Here is a 19,796-nt window from a genome sequence, read left to right on the forward strand (position 1 = left end):
CCTTCCTGCTTGTTCACTTTTTCAACCTCCCTCTCTCTCACACACACACCCTCTTTCTCCATCTTGGCCCCATGAAGACAGGATGGATTCCTGCATCTCCCTCCATCCTAATATGCTAGAATAGATTAGAACTCTACCTCTCCACTATCCTATATAGAAATGGATTTCCTATACTAAAGTGGTTAAATTAGTTTGAAAAGAGAAGTCACAGTTTTGCTTGTTGTTGTTTTACACACACAAAGAAACATGGCTTCTGCTGCAGCTTTTAGCCTTTGTGTACGTTGCTAATTAAGTAAATATTGCCAAAATATCCCAGCTCTCTAGACTCCAAAGTGCTGACAGACCAGTACAAAAAGTAAAACCCCTAGTTCACAACACAACAGCTTGCATAGGTGGTTTTACTGTGAGTTACCTTGCTATCTCTGTTGACATACTGCTTGAAATCTTCATCTTTGCTCAGGACAGGCTTGGTGATCAAATGTTCATAGGTAACACAGACTGTTGGGATAAGAGGTGCATGAGAGGTTTCTGCTAACCAGGTAATCTTAGCAGTTTTTTTGTAGTCTTTGTTCTCCAAGTTGAGTGCAGCATCAATGGATGTGGCTTTCCCTGTGGAATTCCTACACAGAAAGTAGGACAGATGTCATGGTTAAGTATGTTTTCTGCAAGGGAATTATTTAAAATGTATCCGAAATTCATCAATGACATGCCAAAAGACGCTTCAATACACAGAAAAATACAACAACTTAAATTTACTTAACTAAGCAACACTGCCCATGAGGTTAATGAAAAACTTATGGCAAAATCCAACATCCAAATTGCCTTAAAACCCAGAAACTTACTTGTGTATTTTGGTAATGATGATGTTGCCCCAGTTAATAAATGTAACAGTCTCCCCTTCCGCCAAGGTCTCTGCATCTGCTCCTTCGATCAGCACTCTGGGACTGTACCACACAGGCTTCAAGCCCACTTCAGCATTCTGTATATGGTGAAGGAAAATGATGAAGAACTGGCTCAGTTATTTGGTTTCAACTTTAACTGACTGGGCAGAAAACAATCTACTCTGGAATAATGTGCAAGTGTGTCAAGAATACCTGGCATTAAATGCAAATAGCTTCCTTGTAAAGGAACATGGCAGACTTTAATTACTTAGTTACAGTTTCCATAGACAGACTGACAAAAAACAAACAAGAGTATAGTGCAGGATACAAAAATAGCAGCAAAAGCAGCAGCGGTAGCAGGCCACTTAGGCTAGGTCATATTACACCCATCCACACAACCTGGTTACCATCACATCTGCCACTGCTGACCTGACTGGTAAATTAATTCCACAGGATGTACTGATCAGACTTGTCAATCATTTGTTAGCTCCCTCTGGGGCTCTTCCTCTACCTTTTCTTCTGGGCCCACAAAAAGACTTCACTTCTCCTAGCCATGGCACTTTGATTAGGGAAGAAAAAGTTCCGCAAAGACAAAGACTGACTGTGAAAAACACTGACGAGGTGTGGGCTAAGGGCAACTGAGCTTAGTGGGGCAGTGCCCCCATTCATCTAGATAGGTCAGCCCCCTCCCCCCCCAAATTTTCCTTAAGGGTCTCTGTGGTTTTGTACATATTCACACATCCATCTTTAACACTGTCATCCCTCTGACTCTACACACCCAGGCATTCTACCAAACTTTTGTTTCCTCTATTACACTTTGGACATCTGCAATATTTCTTTATGACAAGCTTGTGAAATCTAACCCAGTTTCTCAGTTTTGCAGCATTACAACTGCCCTCCCCACAAAACAACAATAACTGAACATCAAACCTTTGGATGCTTGGCCACTTCTTTCATCTCTTCTTGAGCTTCGGGGACATTCACTATGACCACTTCATCCTTCAGCAAAGCAGTATGCCGAGGTGCCACTGGATCTATAACCTATATGCCAAAGACAACCAGAGGTAATCACCACTATTCAGCTCTCCAACAACAGATGAAAATCATTGCCATGTGAACAAAAAAGTATACACACACGCATCATTTAGGAGTATTAACCGGTATTCTTTGTGTTACTGCTTATTTGATTTAATTTTACTTTAATCTAAATTGTAACAGTAAAACAAGCAAGGAAATATAAACTACAAAGTCAGCAAGGCACCTCCAATTCTGCCTTTCCAAAGGCAGAATTCCTTGAATCAAAAAGCAGACAATTGCTGACTTTAAAATAAAACCGAAGTTGCAAGAAAGGAAACCCAATTTTTAATATTACCAAAATATTAATGCTGGGATTACAGAAGTTAAGACTGGGCCTCTCTCAAAGCCAATTCATTCCATAAGTCTCAATCAAATGTACACATGTGATATATGCACACACCCCTATGTGATAGACTACAGAAAAATTATGTCAACGTATATGTTTTATCACGTGTGTGATTATACTAAATCTATATCGGGGGGGGGGATTTTGAGTGTCTTTCAATATGACTCTTAACATGCACAGGGTCATCAATGAATATCCATGTATACAAATGCAACATCAAATTTGGATGTGTTGACTTTTTTCTGAGACCTAAAAATGGGTAGGACTGAAGAATTACAAGAGGATGCTCCTAGTGGATTCAGCTGAGCCAGTCCTGATATAAAACTTTTACATAGGAAACTTTAAAAGTGCCATGTACATGTCTGAAAAGGCTAAATGGGAATTAACCCTTTTAACATATAGGTATAAATCAAACAACAACAATGACAAATATTTCCATATTTTTCCTTTCCTCATAGCATACTGGTAAATTCCTGCTAAATGAAAAGATTGGCTATTAAATTAGTCTGTTACCTATACTCTCCAATAAAATCAGAGTCCAGTAGCATCTTTAAGACCAACAAAGATTTATTCAGGGCGTGAGCTTTTGAGTGCAAGTGCTCTTTCTCAGACTAAGTGCTTGCATTCGAAAGCTCACGCCCTGAAAAAGTCTTTGTTGGTCTTAAAGGTGCTACTGGACTCTGATTTTATTGTGCTACTTCAGACCAACATGGCTACACATTTGAATCTAAAATCTCCAATGTAATAATTATTTAAATAGAACAGTATTAGACTACTATTATAAGGCAAAATCACAACAATGAATTAAGAGCTTCTCCACTTGGTCATCCTGGATTAGATGGTTATGAACTCTACTCAAACACAGCCTCTCCCAGCAATTTTTCTTTCTGCTTCCATCACATTTACTACTTCCTTGGCACAGGCTTTCTAATCCATCTTGTGACGCCCTATCACTCAGAACTATAAGGAAATGTTTTAGGCAAAAAGAAGATAAAAAGCTAAAAGTATACATACATATATAGAGTTAGGCTGACAGAAAAATCAGAGGGTGGAGTTTAATATTTTTTACTTCCTACGTTGAAAACACCTGCCCTCAATTTGCCACTACTGCAATGATACTCTTATTGGAACATGGAAAGCAAGCATTTTACAAAGGTAAGTTTCACAGCTATTTTAGGCTTATATGAGGATAGGATTGCCTATTTAACATCCAGTATAAGTGGGACATTCTTGCGACTACTTCTGACACCATCATTACTCATGCCTTTGCCTACCCACTAGGAAAATGAACAAATTGCTGATACAGTGAGTCCATGCACTTCAGAGTTCATAGATCTGGTCTTGAAAAAGATCTATCTATCAGCAACTTTTCCATTATATTTTTAGTAGTTATATACAGGGGTACAAAACTATTCTTTTATTCACAACAAAGAAGTAGCATAATTTGACCCAGAGTTTGCTATAATGGACAATAGGGATACTTTGGATGTTCTTGTAGCATCTCATAAAAGTCTGCATTTCTGAACCGTTACCAACCCATTTGTTTTAGAATTTTATGTGGTTAATATTCATACAGAACAATTGAGTGTCTCCACTTTTACTCCAATGAGAGTGAATTGCGAAAGGCAGCATACATTTCCAAAAATAAGTAGCCCAGCAGCTTAAAATTTAATGTTTTATGGTGTTATAAATTTGCTACACGTTAAGACAAGTCACCCTATGCAGCAACAGAAAGAACCAATTGATAATCCTTCATATAAATGAAGAGAAAAACAAACAGAAAGGGCTATAGGGGAATATTCAACGCATGCCAGGCAAGCAAACACTTAACTCTGGAAATAGCCTGGTTGAAACAAGCAAGAATTCAGACACAAGTTAAAAGAATGGGAACATTCAACAGAGTTGCGCAGACAGACACTAACAATTTGCCTTATCATATTGTCCAAACACCTGCTGCCAAAAAGCTACTAACCATGTCAAGATGCAGTATTCCTTATTTGAAATTCAATTAAGGAACAGGAGAGCTTTACTGACTGTGTTAAGGGAGAAAAAGTTAAAGCTCTCAGTACATTCAATGCAGAACAACAGCACAGACAATATCAGGTAACTTGGAGTGACGCTCTCTTTTCTACTGAGAAATCAAGACTGACCCCCCCCCCTGCCTTTGGAACAGGAATAATGCATTTTAAGATGGATGTAAGATAAATATATATATATTAATATATACAGCCCTTGTTAAGTAAGCAAATGTTTTTATGCTATGAGAAGCTGCATAATGATGCTATGTATGCTTACAATACTGTAAGCTATATGCTAAGGCAGAAAAAGCATTAAGTAATACCTTCTTACAGATAGCTCGCAGCTTGAAAGCAGAAAAATGAAATGCAGAGTTTTCATATCAGATTTACATCATCAAAATTCCATTACCTTCCCACACAATCCATGAACAACAATTCAGTATTGGTTTGGCAAAAATCAGCAAGATTAGTGCTAGCCCTTGTTAGCAAGAGGGGACATTCCATTTTCCTGAAAATGAGCAGGATGATGCAACATACTCAAATTGCAATTCTCTGAAGAGCATTCCAAAGAATGCTGGATTTGCTACCAGCACAACCCGAACTATCATCAAACTAAAATGGAGAAGCACATACCTTTTTGTTAAATGACCAAATTTTATCCCATTCCATGTTTACAACTGACCGAGAAGAACCCTGTGAAATAAATTAGATTTTTAAAAGAAAAAGGTATTATAGCCTTAGGACTAACCAACAATGCAGAAAGAACACTACTTGAAACCATTTCACAGGTATTGTTCATCTACTCTTGTTATTAAATGATGTAAGGAGAAGAAGTACAATACTGCATTTCTCAGCCTATAGTCTAAGAGGATCTAACTTAAGGGTTGTTCATGAGATAAGGCTTCTGTTGTACAAAAAGCTGTGCCAGTTGCTTTGAACAAGCATTAAATATACCTATCTGAATGCCTCTGAGTATTTACCTAGACCAATATAGTAGGAATTCCATCTAAACATTATATACATGCCTAGAAGAGTGATAATGTATAAATAAACTTTCCATATAGAAAAAACTGTCCAGGACCATTATCAAGTCACACAGGGAACACTGTTCTCTGTCAACGTCCAGAGATTAGCTATCCTGGAGTAAAAAAATCACCTAATTCCTTTTTTGCTCTACTATATTTCTCTGTACAACTATAAATAAGACTGTTTTAATAAGCTTCAGGCTTCCCAGAAGTTTATATCATGATCCATCAACATTTGACACAAATAATTTAACTCAAGCACTGAAATATCAGTTACACAACAATTAGTTAGATTTAACGAAAGCAGGTAACTTCAAGTAAATATATAAGACATTCTAAACAAGGTTCTCTCTGACAAATGCAACCAACACACAAACACACACACACACTGTTTCCAAAGGTATTCTGCTACCACTGCAAACTAATCAGTGGTTGAAGATATAAACAAAGTTAATCAAAACATCCACGAGAGATGATACCCACGTGTTTGCCTGCTGCAGCCAATGCTCTGCAGCATATATTTTAAGGGTTGTCACTGGAAACGGATGGAGATGCTGACCCAGTAACAATCTAGTCACCAACACAGTAGATACTAACTGAAAGACTTTGCTGGCAAGAATAAAAGCAACTCTGCCTCCAAATGCTAATAAGAGGGAGTGGAGGAACAGAAACAAACGGCTGGGTTTCCTCCCAGATATATACAAACAACAGTTTTTACTTTCACTTTCTTTAAAGCTCCAGTGCCTGATTTCCAGAAACTGCCCACTACAATTAAACAGAAACTATTCTTTTACCACCTTTAAACGTCTCTTGCCTTGAAAACTCTGTGGGGGGGTCACCATAAATCAGCTGTGACTTGATGGCACTTTCCACTGTCATCATGTTCTTTTATGGAGGAGAAAGCAAACAGGGGCACCATCAAGCAGGGACAGAATGGCAGTGGGAAGCCTGGCCCTGTTCCCTGTCCCAATTGACTTCCACCACTAACAACCAAAGTACAAACCTTATCCTGGGCTTTGTTTCTTGGCCACATGAAAAGACAACAGATAGTCATACCAATCTGAATATATGTGAAAGACTACAAACACAGTATTAAAAATCTAGATTTCCCAGACTTTTCTGGGAGATTTGCATTTTGAATTATTGTAAAGCCAGTATTCCCCCCTTCCAAGGTGAGGGCAACCCATTCCTGTACAGATCCTCTTCTAGCAACAACCTCCTGAATGAATAGCACATTGTTCTACAGCCCATCCCCACACTAAGCAGCAGGAGTGCCAGTAAGGTTGCCAAACCCAGGTAGAGACATTCCTTAAGATCTGGGGATGGAGCATGGGGAGGACAGGGACCTCAGTGGGGAACAATGCCATAGACTCTAGAGTCCACCCTCCAAATATTCTTTTTTTCCCCCAGGGGACTTAATCTCTGATCTAATTTCTAAAAGGACACTCCATTAATATGGAAGAGCTTGGAAATAGAACCTACCTGTGCAGCAATAAACTGTTTCAGTCCTTCCACTGTCATGCCTCTTCTCAGTACTCCACGCACAGTTGGGAATCTGGGATCATCCCTAACAGAGAAGTTTATACTTCATGTAAACAACACACAAATATTCCAGTTTCAAGGGGAAAAAGTATTCTTGTACAAATGTGGAACATTTTATCGAATTCCTCTTTTATTTTCTTGACCATCAAACGATGGTTTCTAGATAAACCAAGAATCTTAAAAATTAAGCATAATAATTTCTAATACTGGCTAATTTTATAACTGGTGAAGCTTCAATGCCAACATGCATTTCTCTGCATTTGCTGCTGTGATAAAACCAACACAGAAACAGGGACAGGCCTTTACTATTATATAGCAGGGAAGATTTCTGCCATTTTATTATTATTATTGTTGTTGTTGTTCTTTAATTTATATCCCGCCTCTCCCCGGAGGCTCGAGGCGGGTCACATAAAACCAATCCCCTAAAACAATAAAAGCACAATAAAACATAATACAATTACAAAAGTTAAGACAAGAATGGCGGCAAGATTCAATATAACTAACCCAATTCCACAACCCACTAAGAAGGGAAAGGGAGGGGGCAGATGACAGATGCAACAGTCGCATTTGTGAGGGGGGGGCTAGATCTTCTTGCTGCCCAGTCTCAACCAAAAGCCTGGTGGAAGAGCTCCATCTTGCAGGCCCTGTGGAAAGCTGGTAAATCCCGCAGGGCCTGCAGCTCTTCTGGGAGCTCATTCCACCAAGTCAGGGCCAGGACCGAAAAGGCCCTGGCCCTGGTTGAGGCCAGGCGAGCTTCCTTGGGACCGGGAATGACCAATAGGTTAGCCCCCGCAGAGCGTACTCCATTTGGAAATCTCGTTCTTCACAGATACACAAGAAAGAATATGCTGTTAACAGAGTAGGCACAAGTCTTTTTCCTTGACTTACAAGTCTGTGATAGAATGCATCCTTTCCACTCAAGAGTCATAACAGCCCTGGAATTATAATTTGCATGAATAAACATAAGCAGAGAGAAACATGGGTCTTACCAGTCCAGCTACCAGTTTATGTTTGTATCAGATGGCTACCAATTAAACATTTTTTAATAATTAAAATGATCTGAGCACACAACAAAAGCTATCTGAAAGAACTAAAATAATTTCTTGTGCATATGTGATATGGGCTCTGCTCTTAACGTACCAGCCATCCACTAGCCCTTCATTGACAAACCAGGTTAACTTCCTTTTGGACAGCACAGTGTTGTTGAGGTTCAAACGGCTATACTCCCAGATATAGGGCTTCCTTATGCCAAGGGCTTCAATTATCCAGTAGAACTGCTCGTCTCTGTCGTGATATTCTGTTGTTCTTAATGCATGAGTCACACCTTCAATACTGTCAACTATAGGACATGCAAAGTCGTAGGTGGGATAAATACTGAAATATAAGGGGAAAAAACAACTTATTATTAGAATATCAAACATTAAGTACTATATATATATCATTAACCAAATTAAATAAACAACTTTTGATAAACCAACTATTATAATACTATATATGGGATGGCAACTGTGCAAAAAGGAGTATTCAGAGCTGCAAAGAAATGGGTGATATAGAAATCTAAATAAATAAATAAAATAAATAAATCTTTGAGATAAGAGCTAAAAAATTTATCTTCATGATGATGCAACATGTATGGGCAGTTATTTGTTTCCATTATTTCATCAGTGGAATGAGCTAGCAATTCTGAGAATGGATGTTCCAGGAAGAAACAGAAAAAATAGAAAGGTTTCACTTTTCAGTTCATTTATAGCAGTGGAGTCAATTTGATTCTATTTGCTATAATAAAGCAAGCTTGTTTTTGTGGAAGTCAAACATTCCACAGGAAATGTTCCAGCCTGCAAGATATCCCCTTCCTATGGATCATTTCCCCTTAGCGCATGCCCAGTTTCAGAGCTCAACCAAAGAAAAATGCTGAAATTCTGGAGTGGGGCTTGTGTTCGCAGGGTAGAACTTCACCAGTTTTCCCCTAGAACTGCCTCTGTACGTTAGTGTAAGAAGGGGAAAACAGCATTGCAAATAGTGGTCTTTTCTCAAAGTCTTATTCTATACAAAACTTTCATTTGAATGAAAGGGTTCTGTCAAAAATATTTTTTTTGTGAGAAAAGAAAGCAGAGCAAAACTAGCAACCTACAAACTGCCTTTCCTCAGACAAAGTACAACTAAAAATAGCAATGGTTTCACTTTGTTAAACTTCACAATCCTTTGGTTTGAAACAGTTCAAACCAAGGTCAAGGATAAAGGTACCGTTTCAGAGACTCTTCTCTGCTGAATTTATCATAATGCAGCTGGAAATAGGTATTTAAAATTAGTGGTCAACTGTTGCAGTGTGTCATTAGGTAGACTTACATCAGACTATGCAGTTAACTCTTCAGAATGACTACAGACCAGGGATTCCCAACCAAGGGGCCCCGGGAGTTCCAGAAGGAGTCCATGGCCATTCTGACTCCTGCATTAATGGACTTGGCCACAAGCTAGGGAACTGGCTGCTTCCATTTCTCCCTCTCATGATTTCTGCAACTGGAAGGATGTGGTGCCTGCACGCATATTCCCACCATAAACTGCATCCCATATCTCCCCCCAGCCCCAGTCTTCCTCAAGCCTGCCTCTTAACGCTGGTGGTGATGTCACCTCCAGTGCTATGTAACTTCTGATGAGGAGGGGAGGAGGTGGCAGGAAGGCATGGCCAGCTGAAATCACTTCCAGGACTCCTCAAAGCCTGAAAAATTGTCTCAGGGGCTCCTCCATGGTTGAAAAAGGTTGAAAAGGGCTGCTATAAACAGTAAAATCCATTTAGCCAATGACTGCAATGACCTTTTTAAAACTGTAGAAGTCAAGACCCACTGATAGAACTTCAGCAGGGGGGGAGGGAGGGGGGACAAAATGAAAAACAGTTGATGCTTGAAACAAAGCTTCAAAGGAAAATCATATTCCTCTATCAAAGGACAACAAACAACCATCCGTGAAAGTTAAGCCAACTGGGTGGAACATAGGTTAAGATAAATGCACAATCTCTCAAATGTATTCTTTCACTGACCTGAACACCAAACAGACATTGGAATTGCAAGAACCTGAGGTTTCCTCCCAATCTCACTGTAAGAATTAATTACCTATTCCTATAAACACATTGTTCACCATTTGTTTATGGTGCATTTTGTACCATTTGATACTTAGCAACAGGTGTATTTGTTAGTAAAATATTCTAAAACAAAATTGAAAGCCAACAGATCAAGTGCTCTTTCAGAGGCGGTCTGGCTGCATTCCCAGGAAATAGTACTAGATGGAAAGCAAAAGCAGTTTTTTTCTGAACAGAATACATACTTGTACTTATTTCCTGTACGTGGGTGGGGCTGGTTTTTACAACGATAAAGAGTTGGATCCCTCAGACATCCATTATTACTACTCATGTCAATTTTTGCTCGTAGACAACAGGTCTGCCCATATTCTGTTCCTTTTCTCATTTCTTCCCACATCTGCAAGTTTTTCTCAACAGCTATTGAATGGAAAGGGTACAGTTCATATGACATACACATTTTCCACCAGTTCAAACCTCACCTCTACTAAAAATTAACTTAGAAGTTCTTACGAAGTTTGTTTTTCTCTCTCTTTCAATCTCCCTCCACATGTAATACAAGGATAATAACACCGTCCTACCATATAAAACTGCTATAAAATGTTTTGAATCCTGAAAATATTTGCATTGCTCAGTGACCTAGTTCTAATACTGATTTATCTCAGTGAAATGCGAGCCCCCTCTGAACAAGAACATATTTAAAGCTACTATTCATACCTAGAATTATCTGAGGCAGGAGGATGATTCTTTTCTCAAGTGACATTTAGTCTCGTCTGCTTCTTCTAGTAGTTTAGTAGACATTATGTGTAGGCAAGCTAAAGGAAAAGTCATGCTAAATCCAGATAATTGTATCAGGAATCAAATTAAGCATCTTCATGTTTTGGGCCAGTGCTCTGAACATCTTTGGTTCACATACTAAACTCCCTCGCAACAAATCAAGTTATTGATCTATCTAGTTCCATACTGCCTATTCCCACACCACGGACTGAATCTGACACTTTTTGCAATTAAAGCATGTTATTTTAGTCCCCCTTCCCTCAATTCTCTTTCAGGATCTTGTTCAGGAACTGATTGCTTAAACTGAATGGTAACTCTCTACTGCCGGCTACAAGCTCCATCACTAGCACTGCCATCTCGAGCAGAGATACCCCCCCCCCTTCTGAGCCCACTGGTTTCAGTGAACGGTCAGGGTGACACTGGAATAGTGAGGTAGGGGGGGGATGAGAACTCAGGCAGGGTCACTTGAAGAGCATCAGAAATTCTTAGATGCAACAGATTCAACTAATTAACAGAGAGATTTCATTAACTAAAATAAAGCTAGACAAAGCATCTTACAGTTATTCCTATGCTTGGATTCGATTCTCTGCTCTCGTTCCATTTTCATTTGTTCAGCTGGTGTGTCATCTACGTAAGCCTTCCCTTCCTGAATGAGCTTCTCAGCATATTTCATTATTGTCTCAAAATGATCAGATGTGTATGTGAACTGGTCTGGTTTAATATGCAGCATTGCAACATCTTCCAAGATAACCTGCAAATATTAGATTTTAAAGAACTGTTCATCATATATACAAATTTTCTGTAAAATAATTTTAGCTGTCACTTGGTACACCCCTTAAGATTTTTTCAATAAAACTCTCAGAAAGAACTGGAAATTTGGAAGTTATATTCTGTGTATAAAAAGAATTTAGACCTTCTCCAGCAAGGCACTGGAATTGAATAAGGAAAGCCTATAGTCTGACAAGTCTAACTTGGAGCTCAGATTCTTTGAAAAAGAGTGCAGCCCAGAGATTAAGCAGAAATTTGCAATATATGCTGTTCTACCAGAGATTTTCATGTAAGGAGTGTTCCAAGCAGGGAGATGCAAATACTGTATTTTGGACAATGCAGTGAAACAAGAAGCAGTGAGGCACAAGTCACTCTGAGCAATACAAGGAAGAGGGAGAAAAAGTCAGAAAGGATCTCATCCACTTGTAGCCTGTTAAGTAGCCTGTTAAAATGAGGAAAAAGAAGACTTGATAGTATTTCATACTTTAAATTCCTGTATGTTTACATGGGAGTAAATCCCAATGAACACTGGGACTTACTTCTGAGTAAATATGCATAGGATTAAATGACAAATTCACCCATGTTCCACAAAGGGATTTTTCCAGCTGGCCACTGAAGAGAGTGCTGTCCATTCTGGAGAGAGCCTTTAAATCAGGGATTCCCACGCAGGGTTCCATGTAACTCTGGGTTTACATAAGAGCTCCTCAAGGATTATGCAGTCTTTCCCAGAGTTCAGCTGGCCACTGACATCATTAAAAATCATTGGAGCCCACTTCCCCATTACTCTACAGGCCTAGTCTCGTTTACCACAATGGAAACAGTAAATGATTGATTGATTGATTGATTGATTGATTGATTGATTGATTAGCTGGTTCCCGATCTACCTTACTTCTGAACCCACTTCTCTGAAGGGGCATGTCAACATTTCCAGAGTTCCTCAAAGTCTGAAAAATATTTCAGGAGTTCCTCCACGGTCAAAAGGTTGAAAAAGGCTGATTTGAGCTAAGGAATGTACTATACTGCACCAGGCAACTTGCAGCCAACTTCTACTTTTACCTTCAGCCACACCTTTTCTGACTCTCAAAAGAAGTTAACTTTGACTGACCTTTCTATTTCCTCTGCTGAGGTTTCCTTATCTAAAAAGAGAGCCCTACAGGTATGTGCATGAAAGAAGCCTCATTCTGTCACTGATTTTGGCTACTTAGCAGGATTCATTTTTAAGAACTAACATTTGACCCAACTGCTATTAAAAGCTTTTCCACACTCAGTAAGTTTCAGTGTTGTTTAGTGGTGATTCTAGTCAGCGTATCTAGTCAGAGATAAGACCCAACGAATCTAATGAAAAGTGAAATTGTGAAATTGTAAATGCATGAAGCAAACTTATATTGGTCCATCTAGCCTATCACTGTGTACTGGGAATGGCAGCAGGTTCCAAATCTCAACCACAGATCATTTGAGTCATGCCACATAGCAGCATTTGAACTCAGACTAGCATGCAAAACATATGCTCTAAACTGTATCAAAAAAAGTGGAGTCACTTCTACAAAAGTCACTGAAATTAGTTCAATTCAGAAATACAACTTGTAACTATATAGCAGTGTTTTCAATAAACAATTTGCATCATAGTATTTTTCACTAAGTATATGTACAAACTGTATTTAAGGTAACTATGTCCCTTGCATTCAAAACTTCACAAGCAAATAGAACAATTTGAAAAACAAAGCAATTAACCTGGCTTATTTCTATCCTGCATTATCATCATAAATGAAAGACTTTCACAGCAATGTTATCATACCTTTTCAAAATCTTCCTTTTCTTTTTCTGGATTTGTATCATCAAATCTCATGATCAATTTACCCTTGAAGTTGACCTGGTAGTGCTGATTCAACAAAGCAGCTTTTGCATGGCCGATATGTAAGTATCTAAAAATAAAATAATTGTATAGAACAAGGACATGTCATGCTTTAGACAAAAAAGGGTTAGTCAGCCAGAAACAGCATAATACAAAAGAAAGAAGGCAATATAGGAATATTCCCCTGCTACAATATTCTCAATAAAAGCAGTAAGGTTTATCTCCTAATTTAGATTTAATTTGCTCTCTTTATGCAACAAAGGAGAAAGCAGAAGGGAACAAGGAATGAAATAACCAGACAAAATACAAAGCACAAAGAGGGGTGGAGACAACAGACAAAGCAGAAATAACCATCTGTAAAATTTTGGAGGGCGTGATGAGTACAAACCTAAAAATTCTGGTTTGGTATTTGGGGCAGTCCCTGAACCGAGCCCCAAACTGAGCCAGAGTTTCCCCAAACCAAACCATCCAGTCCAGATCTCCCTTTATCCCAACCATGGCTTGGAAGTGGGAAGAGTGAAGCAAATGGTATAAATGGTTCACAGTTGATGGGTGGACCCACCCTGCTGAGCTGTTAGGTTAAAATGGCCTGAACAGCCAAATCAGACAAAAGTATGATGTTTGCAGAATGCACCTTCTCCAAATAGTAGTTCTGGTGTTATGAACCAGGCCAAGTTCATGCAGAATTCTGGCTTATAAGCCAGTTTGTGCCCTTTCCTAGCTTGAGGTATAAATCCTAGGGTCAGTTTATATCCTTCAAATTCTTCAGAACAGTATATGGCACTATATTGTCTGGGTCTGGATAGAAAAACCGAACTCCCCTCTTAAATAGCCCTCAACCCCAGCAATCACTGCTGCAGAGCAATTAAAACCACTAGATCAGGATTTGTTGGGGCAAGTGGATCACAGAGGCCCATCTTTTGGGTTACAACCTATATATGCAACTGCAATTTTAGTTGCTTTTGGGAAGGATTTTTTGCACTCAGAGCAGCTGTGCCTTCCATTCTACATATACTGAAAGGACCACCAGGATGATAAAACAAGATCAGTCAGGACTCAAAATTTATTTAGCACAGGCAGGTTCAGAGACCCAGTCCCCTCTTCTTCTAGTCACATGACTCTGTCCCTTATCTGTGATGCCATATAACTTTGTCATATGCTTTTAGCTCAGAGTATCCCATGCTTCTGCTTAAGCATTAAGAGCAAGCCCCAGGTCTGTAAATGTTAAATATCACAGGTCTAAACTGAGATTTAGGGTAGTCTTGGAACTCAGCCATACAGAAGGAAAAGCTCATCTCTTCCTCTCTTTCTGCATTTTCTTGCAAGGTCTCCAATTAATGCAAACTATCTGCCTCTACAGATGCAGAACTATTATAACTATTTGCATTTTAAAATTAAATTGGTGCAGGAAACAGAACTGAAGTCTTCACAAATATCACAATAACAAGTTAATGCTTGCATATAATCTTAAGTAGCCATGCAGGTCCAGACCAATGGTCTATCTATTCCAAATCTGTCCAACCACCTTTAAATTCAATCCAAGATCTATTGGCAGTATGTCCCACTGCTCAGCTACTTGTATGAAATGCATTATCAGTATTCTATTCAGTACAGAATGAACGCTGAATTATCTCCTTTCACAGGACACATTCCATTTCAGTTATGTAGAGCAGCATTTATGTCAAGCCATTTACAGTATTTGCTGGCGTATAAGACTACTTTCCCCCCCTGAAAAACATGCTTCCAAGTGGGGGGGGGGTTGTCTTATACGCCGGGTGCACTTCACTTGGGATAGACATAGCTGCCCATAGTGGCCCATAGTACTGTATTTTGAGTGGAAATGTTGGGGGGTTGTCTTATACGCCCAGTCGTCTTATACACCGGCAAATACGGTAATTTGTTAAGCCTTAAAAGCTTTAAAAACTTTAAAAGAAATGTACCCAATCTAATTTTAAAGTTTGGTGAAAGGAATATAAATTAGGTGCGCTCATCTTACCCGCTTGCCTCAGGCGGAAATCGAACAATGACTTTCCCCATCTCTGCACCAGGGAGCTCAACAAACTTCCCGACATCTTGTTTCTTATCTGTAGCCTTAACATTAAAACAATATATCATTATCATTAAAAAAATCGTAAAAGCAGAGCAATTAAATAATTATTGGGAATGGGCTGCATGAACCTCCACTCAGGTATCCAACCAACTGTGAATGGAGCTCAGTTTGTGTATCTTCAACCCTCACTCCTCCTCCATAATCAGCACTGGGACTAATACAGTGAGAAGGATCAGTAAATCACGCCCCCCATCCCAATCTTCCCCAGCAGAAGTGCTTTTGCACTGGCAGAAAAGAAACTATAGATACAACTCACTTTCTCACACTGCAACATTATCAATCCAGAGATAATCCTGAAGTCAACAGCGGATAACATTTTGAGAGTGGCTATGTGACTCCCCAGAACAGCTAACATCAACATTTCACCCACTCTATACAAAACTCAGCATTTGTCTATTTAACTCAGTTCTTAACTAATTAAATCTAATACAGCCTTAACTGTGTTATCCACTGCAGTTTCTTATTCACAATGTAGCTACTCCTCCTGGGGCCTTAGTGAACTCTGCTCATAATAGGGCGTTCCAATCCAGGCATATCAATATAGGTTTAGGCTATGCAGCTGCCAGTGGTGACCTTTTTCAATCAGCACTTTACTGATTAAACCACTAGTACTTAGCCTTACTTAGATGCCAAAATTGCAACAGAACCTGAACAACACTTACCACCTTGGCCTTGGAAGCAGGAGCAGCTGCAGACCACTGCGTTCCCACTGACTGAAAAACACACTGAGCCTCAAGAAAGTTGTACCAGCGCTTTACATGAACTGCAGCCTTAGCTTGAACTAGCTGCTCTTGCCACTGATTGCTGCCTGTTGAGAAATAGCACTGATTTAATAAGTAGCCAACACAAAGCCTGACAAAATATATTACCCTAATGACTCTCAATGAACAACACTCAGGGTGATACCTGGAGCTCTCTTACCAAAAAGTGAACTGCTGCCAGAAAGAAAAAATATAATTGTCCAAGCCTACACCATACACTTTTAAGAAAAAATACAAGAGGAAAAAGGCAAAGCACAACAGGGAAAACTATGTGAATTATGCTCTACTGAATACTAAAGTCTCGTTTCTATGACGAGACTTTAACATATGAAGATATTTTATTTACACAAGGATGCTACATTTCCCATGGCTAACCCTCCCCCCCCCAATGCTTATGCTAGATTAATTAACAAAGATGTGATGACGTAAAGAGATTTGGATCTGTGCTTTTTGTTTTCTGGTAAGATAACTTACCACGACATCTGCTCCACTAAAATACACAGAAGAACAATTACACTGGAGTAGTGGCCAGTGTTAATGTTAGGATCTAGTAGACTTGGGTTCAAATCTCGACTTTGCCATGGGTGACCTTCAGCCAGTCAGTCACTCTCTCTCAACCTAACCTACTTTACACGGTGGTTGTTCTGATAATAAAACGCAGGTAGGAAGAATGGTGTTGTAAGTCACTTTGGGTCATAGAATCATAGAGTTGGAATGGGCCATACAGGCCATCTAGACCAACCTCCCTGCTCAATGCAAAAAGATAAATTGGGGAACAAAGCAGGACAGAGATAAATACACTTGCACACAAATAAACAAACATTTAGCATATTTAATATGATTTTTTTTTTACCTTTTAATGTTGCCCAGACACTGAAATCTGCAAGGCTCAAAGAGTTCCCAACCAAGTAGGTCCTCAGAGAAAGGCAATTATTAAGTTCTTCAATTGCGGAAGCAAAATAGGCTGGATCAGATAACTTCCGAGCACTGAATTCCAACCAGTGATCAATCTTGGAGAAAGATAATATTTAAACAGAAATGCTTAGTAAATGAGAAGAAGCTATGACTGATGGCCAACAACAATGACATCCATTGCCACTTAGAAAATAGTTATTAGAATAGATTATTAAATTAGCATAATTCATTATTATTTAAAACATGGGAAGCAATATTATATTTGAATATATTGCCATATGGAATGAATTCCCTCCAACCTACAGCTGGCATATCAACTCCTCTGTTGCTCTGCCTCATATAGCTTAGTGACAATTTGTAACTCTTCCCTCCCTTTTGCTGTTGTTCAGCACTCAGAACCTCATTTTCTAGGTGCTGTTCGTCACAGCAACAAACAATAACATTCTGTGATTTTAAGAGGTGCATCAGGTAGAGAAGAAATGCAATTCCATTCTATTACAAAAGACTCTCCCCACCTCAGTGTGCTCCAGCAAATTTGATCCGTATAATCTAGCAGACGGGGCAATTCTGGCCAGATAGCGAGCTATAGAAGCTGCATCAGTGAATGTAATTTGACTGTATAAAGAAATGAAACACATATGAGCACTTGGAATGTAACTGTAGAACAATTATAAAATCAAACTCACAACTGCACAAAAAATTGAATTAGCAGGTATTCTTTCAAGCAATAAATACTCATGCATTTATTTTTAAATACTTATACCTTGTCCCACTATACTAATCATTAAACATTTGCTGACAAAAACTATAGAAAATATTAACAATTGTCAGTTAAAGAATAATCTACAATATTTTTTCCTTCTAGTTCAGATGTAACACAAATAACCGTTCATCACAGATGGGGAAGTATCTAGCAGTGCAATCCTAAGCACCTCCTAAGCCCCACAGAATAGATCTCAGTATAATTCTGAGATAAAGTTGCTCTAACTAACTAGCATATTACAAGTGGTTGCCTTGTTTATACAATCCCTCCTTCCCTTGAAGTACAATTCAAGGCTTGACATTATATACAGTCCAGCTAATCCTACTTGATACAATGAGGTCTTGCACGAAAAAGTACCGCAGTTGCTCTGGTTGTCACTTCCCCAGCTGTCTTGATGTCATAAAAGGGCTCAATAGTTTTTGCCTTGACAGCTAAGCAGAATGATACATTTCTAAGCAGCTGCCCTTGTTGAATGAAATATTGCAAGTATTATTTATATACTATTAATTTTGCTGATGAGCAAAATTTTAAGCCTTTCATTGGGACTGTAGTAATTCAGACTTGGGGGAGGTAATGCGGCTCAGTGTAAGAGTATCTGTTTAATATGCAGGGGGCTCCAGGTTAGATTCCCAGGCAGTAGTTTTTGTGAAAGGGCCTGAGACCCTGGAGAGCCACTGAGTGAACAATACAGACTCTGATAGACTATATGTGTACAAGGTAGCTTTGGAAACTTTATTGTTATTATTACTATATTATTAATTTATTTTTGTAATCCATCCTACCCTAGATGGCTCAGGGTGGGTAACAACAGGGTTTAAATCAATCAATATGGACTTATAGAAGAACAATCATATAGTAAAATTTAGGTTTTAAAAACTGGAAAAGCCACTGTCCCTTCAATTAAGTTTGTATGCTAAGGGTGCAGCCCGGGTTGAAAGTTTTTCCTTAGGTAGATGGATTTTTCAGAGAGCAAATGTATCTCATTATAAGCACCACTTAAAGAGATACTGCTGTTAAACAGAATCAATTTTAAGATTTATAAATGAGCTGAAGGAAGCTCAGCACAAGGACAAATGGATCACTCAAAAATATGCTGCAGTACTATAAAATGCAAAATGATCCACGGTACTTGTGTCTGCCTCTGTATACACACACATAAGAACTCAGAACCCATTATCTGAGGGACCACTTGTCTGGTTATGCTCCCTGCAGGGCCCTTCACTTTGCAGGGACTAATATGTTGGTAGTCCCCAGCCCCAGAGAGCTACGCCTGGCCCTGACACAGACCAGGGCTTTTTCAGTCCTGGCCCCGACCTGGTGGAATGAGCTCCCGGGAGAGCTGAGGGCCCTGATGGAGCTGTCAGAGTTCCACAGAGCCTGTAAAATGGAGCTCTTCCATCAGGTCTTTGGTTGAGCTGGGTTCTTAAGATCAATGGGTCCCCCTCCAGGCTGCTCTATACCAACATGCGAACCCCCTGGTGGATGACTGTCGGGAGGCAGGACGGTTCTCATAGGCATCTGATATTTATGATAACTGTGAGATGTTTAACTTTGTTTTAATTATTGGTGTTTTTATGGGGGTTAGATTGTTACTGTAATCTGCCTCGAGTCCCAAGAAGAAGAGGGACTATAAATTCAATAAATAAAATATTAATATTTGTTGTTGTTGTTAGGTGCGAAGTCATGTCCGACCCATCGCAGCCCCAAGGACAATGATCCTCCAGGCCTACCTATCCTCTACCATTCCCCAGAGTCCATTAAAGTTTGCACCGACTGTTTCAGTGACTCCATCCAGCCACCTCATTCTCTGTTGTCCGTATTAATATTATTATTAATATTAATAATAATGACAACAACAACAACTCCCCCCACCCCGAAGACCTGAAAGTCT

General features: G+C 39.3%; 1 protein-coding gene across 6 annotated transcripts in view; it reads right to left on the reverse strand.

Annotated features, from left to right (window-relative positions):
- Nucleotides 1-19,796, reverse strand: part of EPRS1 (glutamyl-prolyl-tRNA synthetase 1) — a 59,083-nt gene that overhangs the window by 34,282 nt on the left and 5,005 nt on the right. For 4 of the 6 annotated variants that reach the window (XM_077339760.1, XM_077339751.1, XM_077339733.1 and 1 more), the window contains exons 3-16: nt 17,658-17,757; nt 17,081-17,237; nt 16,129-16,274; nt 15,353-15,447; nt 13,300-13,426; nt 11,295-11,487; nt 10,208-10,379; nt 8,030-8,263; nt 6,830-6,914; nt 4,956-5,015; nt 4,646-4,666; nt 1,812-1,922; nt 843-979; nt 413-620 (exon numbers count right to left, since the gene is read on the reverse strand). In XM_077339760.1, coding sequence (XP_077195875.1) covers nt 413-620; nt 843-979; nt 1,812-1,922; nt 4,646-4,666; nt 4,956-5,015; nt 6,830-6,914; nt 8,030-8,263; nt 10,208-10,379; nt 11,295-11,487; nt 13,300-13,426; nt 15,353-15,447; nt 16,129-16,274; nt 17,081-17,237; nt 17,658-17,757 — 1,846 coding nt within the window. The remainder of the gene's footprint in view (nt 1-412; nt 621-842; nt 980-1,811; nt 1,923-4,645; nt 4,667-4,955; nt 5,016-6,829; nt 6,915-8,029; nt 8,264-10,207; nt 10,380-11,294; nt 11,488-13,299; nt 13,427-15,352; nt 15,448-16,128; nt 16,275-17,080; nt 17,238-17,657; nt 17,758-19,796) is intronic. The other 2 variants (XM_077339742.1, XM_077339723.1) reach the window with 1 other exon arrangement.

The sequence above is a fragment of the Paroedura picta genome, chromosome 1 (genome assembly GCF_049243985.1).
Source record: "Paroedura picta isolate Pp20150507F chromosome 1, Ppicta_v3.0, whole genome shotgun sequence".
NCBI classification, from domain to species: Eukaryota; Metazoa; Chordata; class Lepidosauria; order Squamata; family Gekkonidae; genus Paroedura; species Paroedura picta.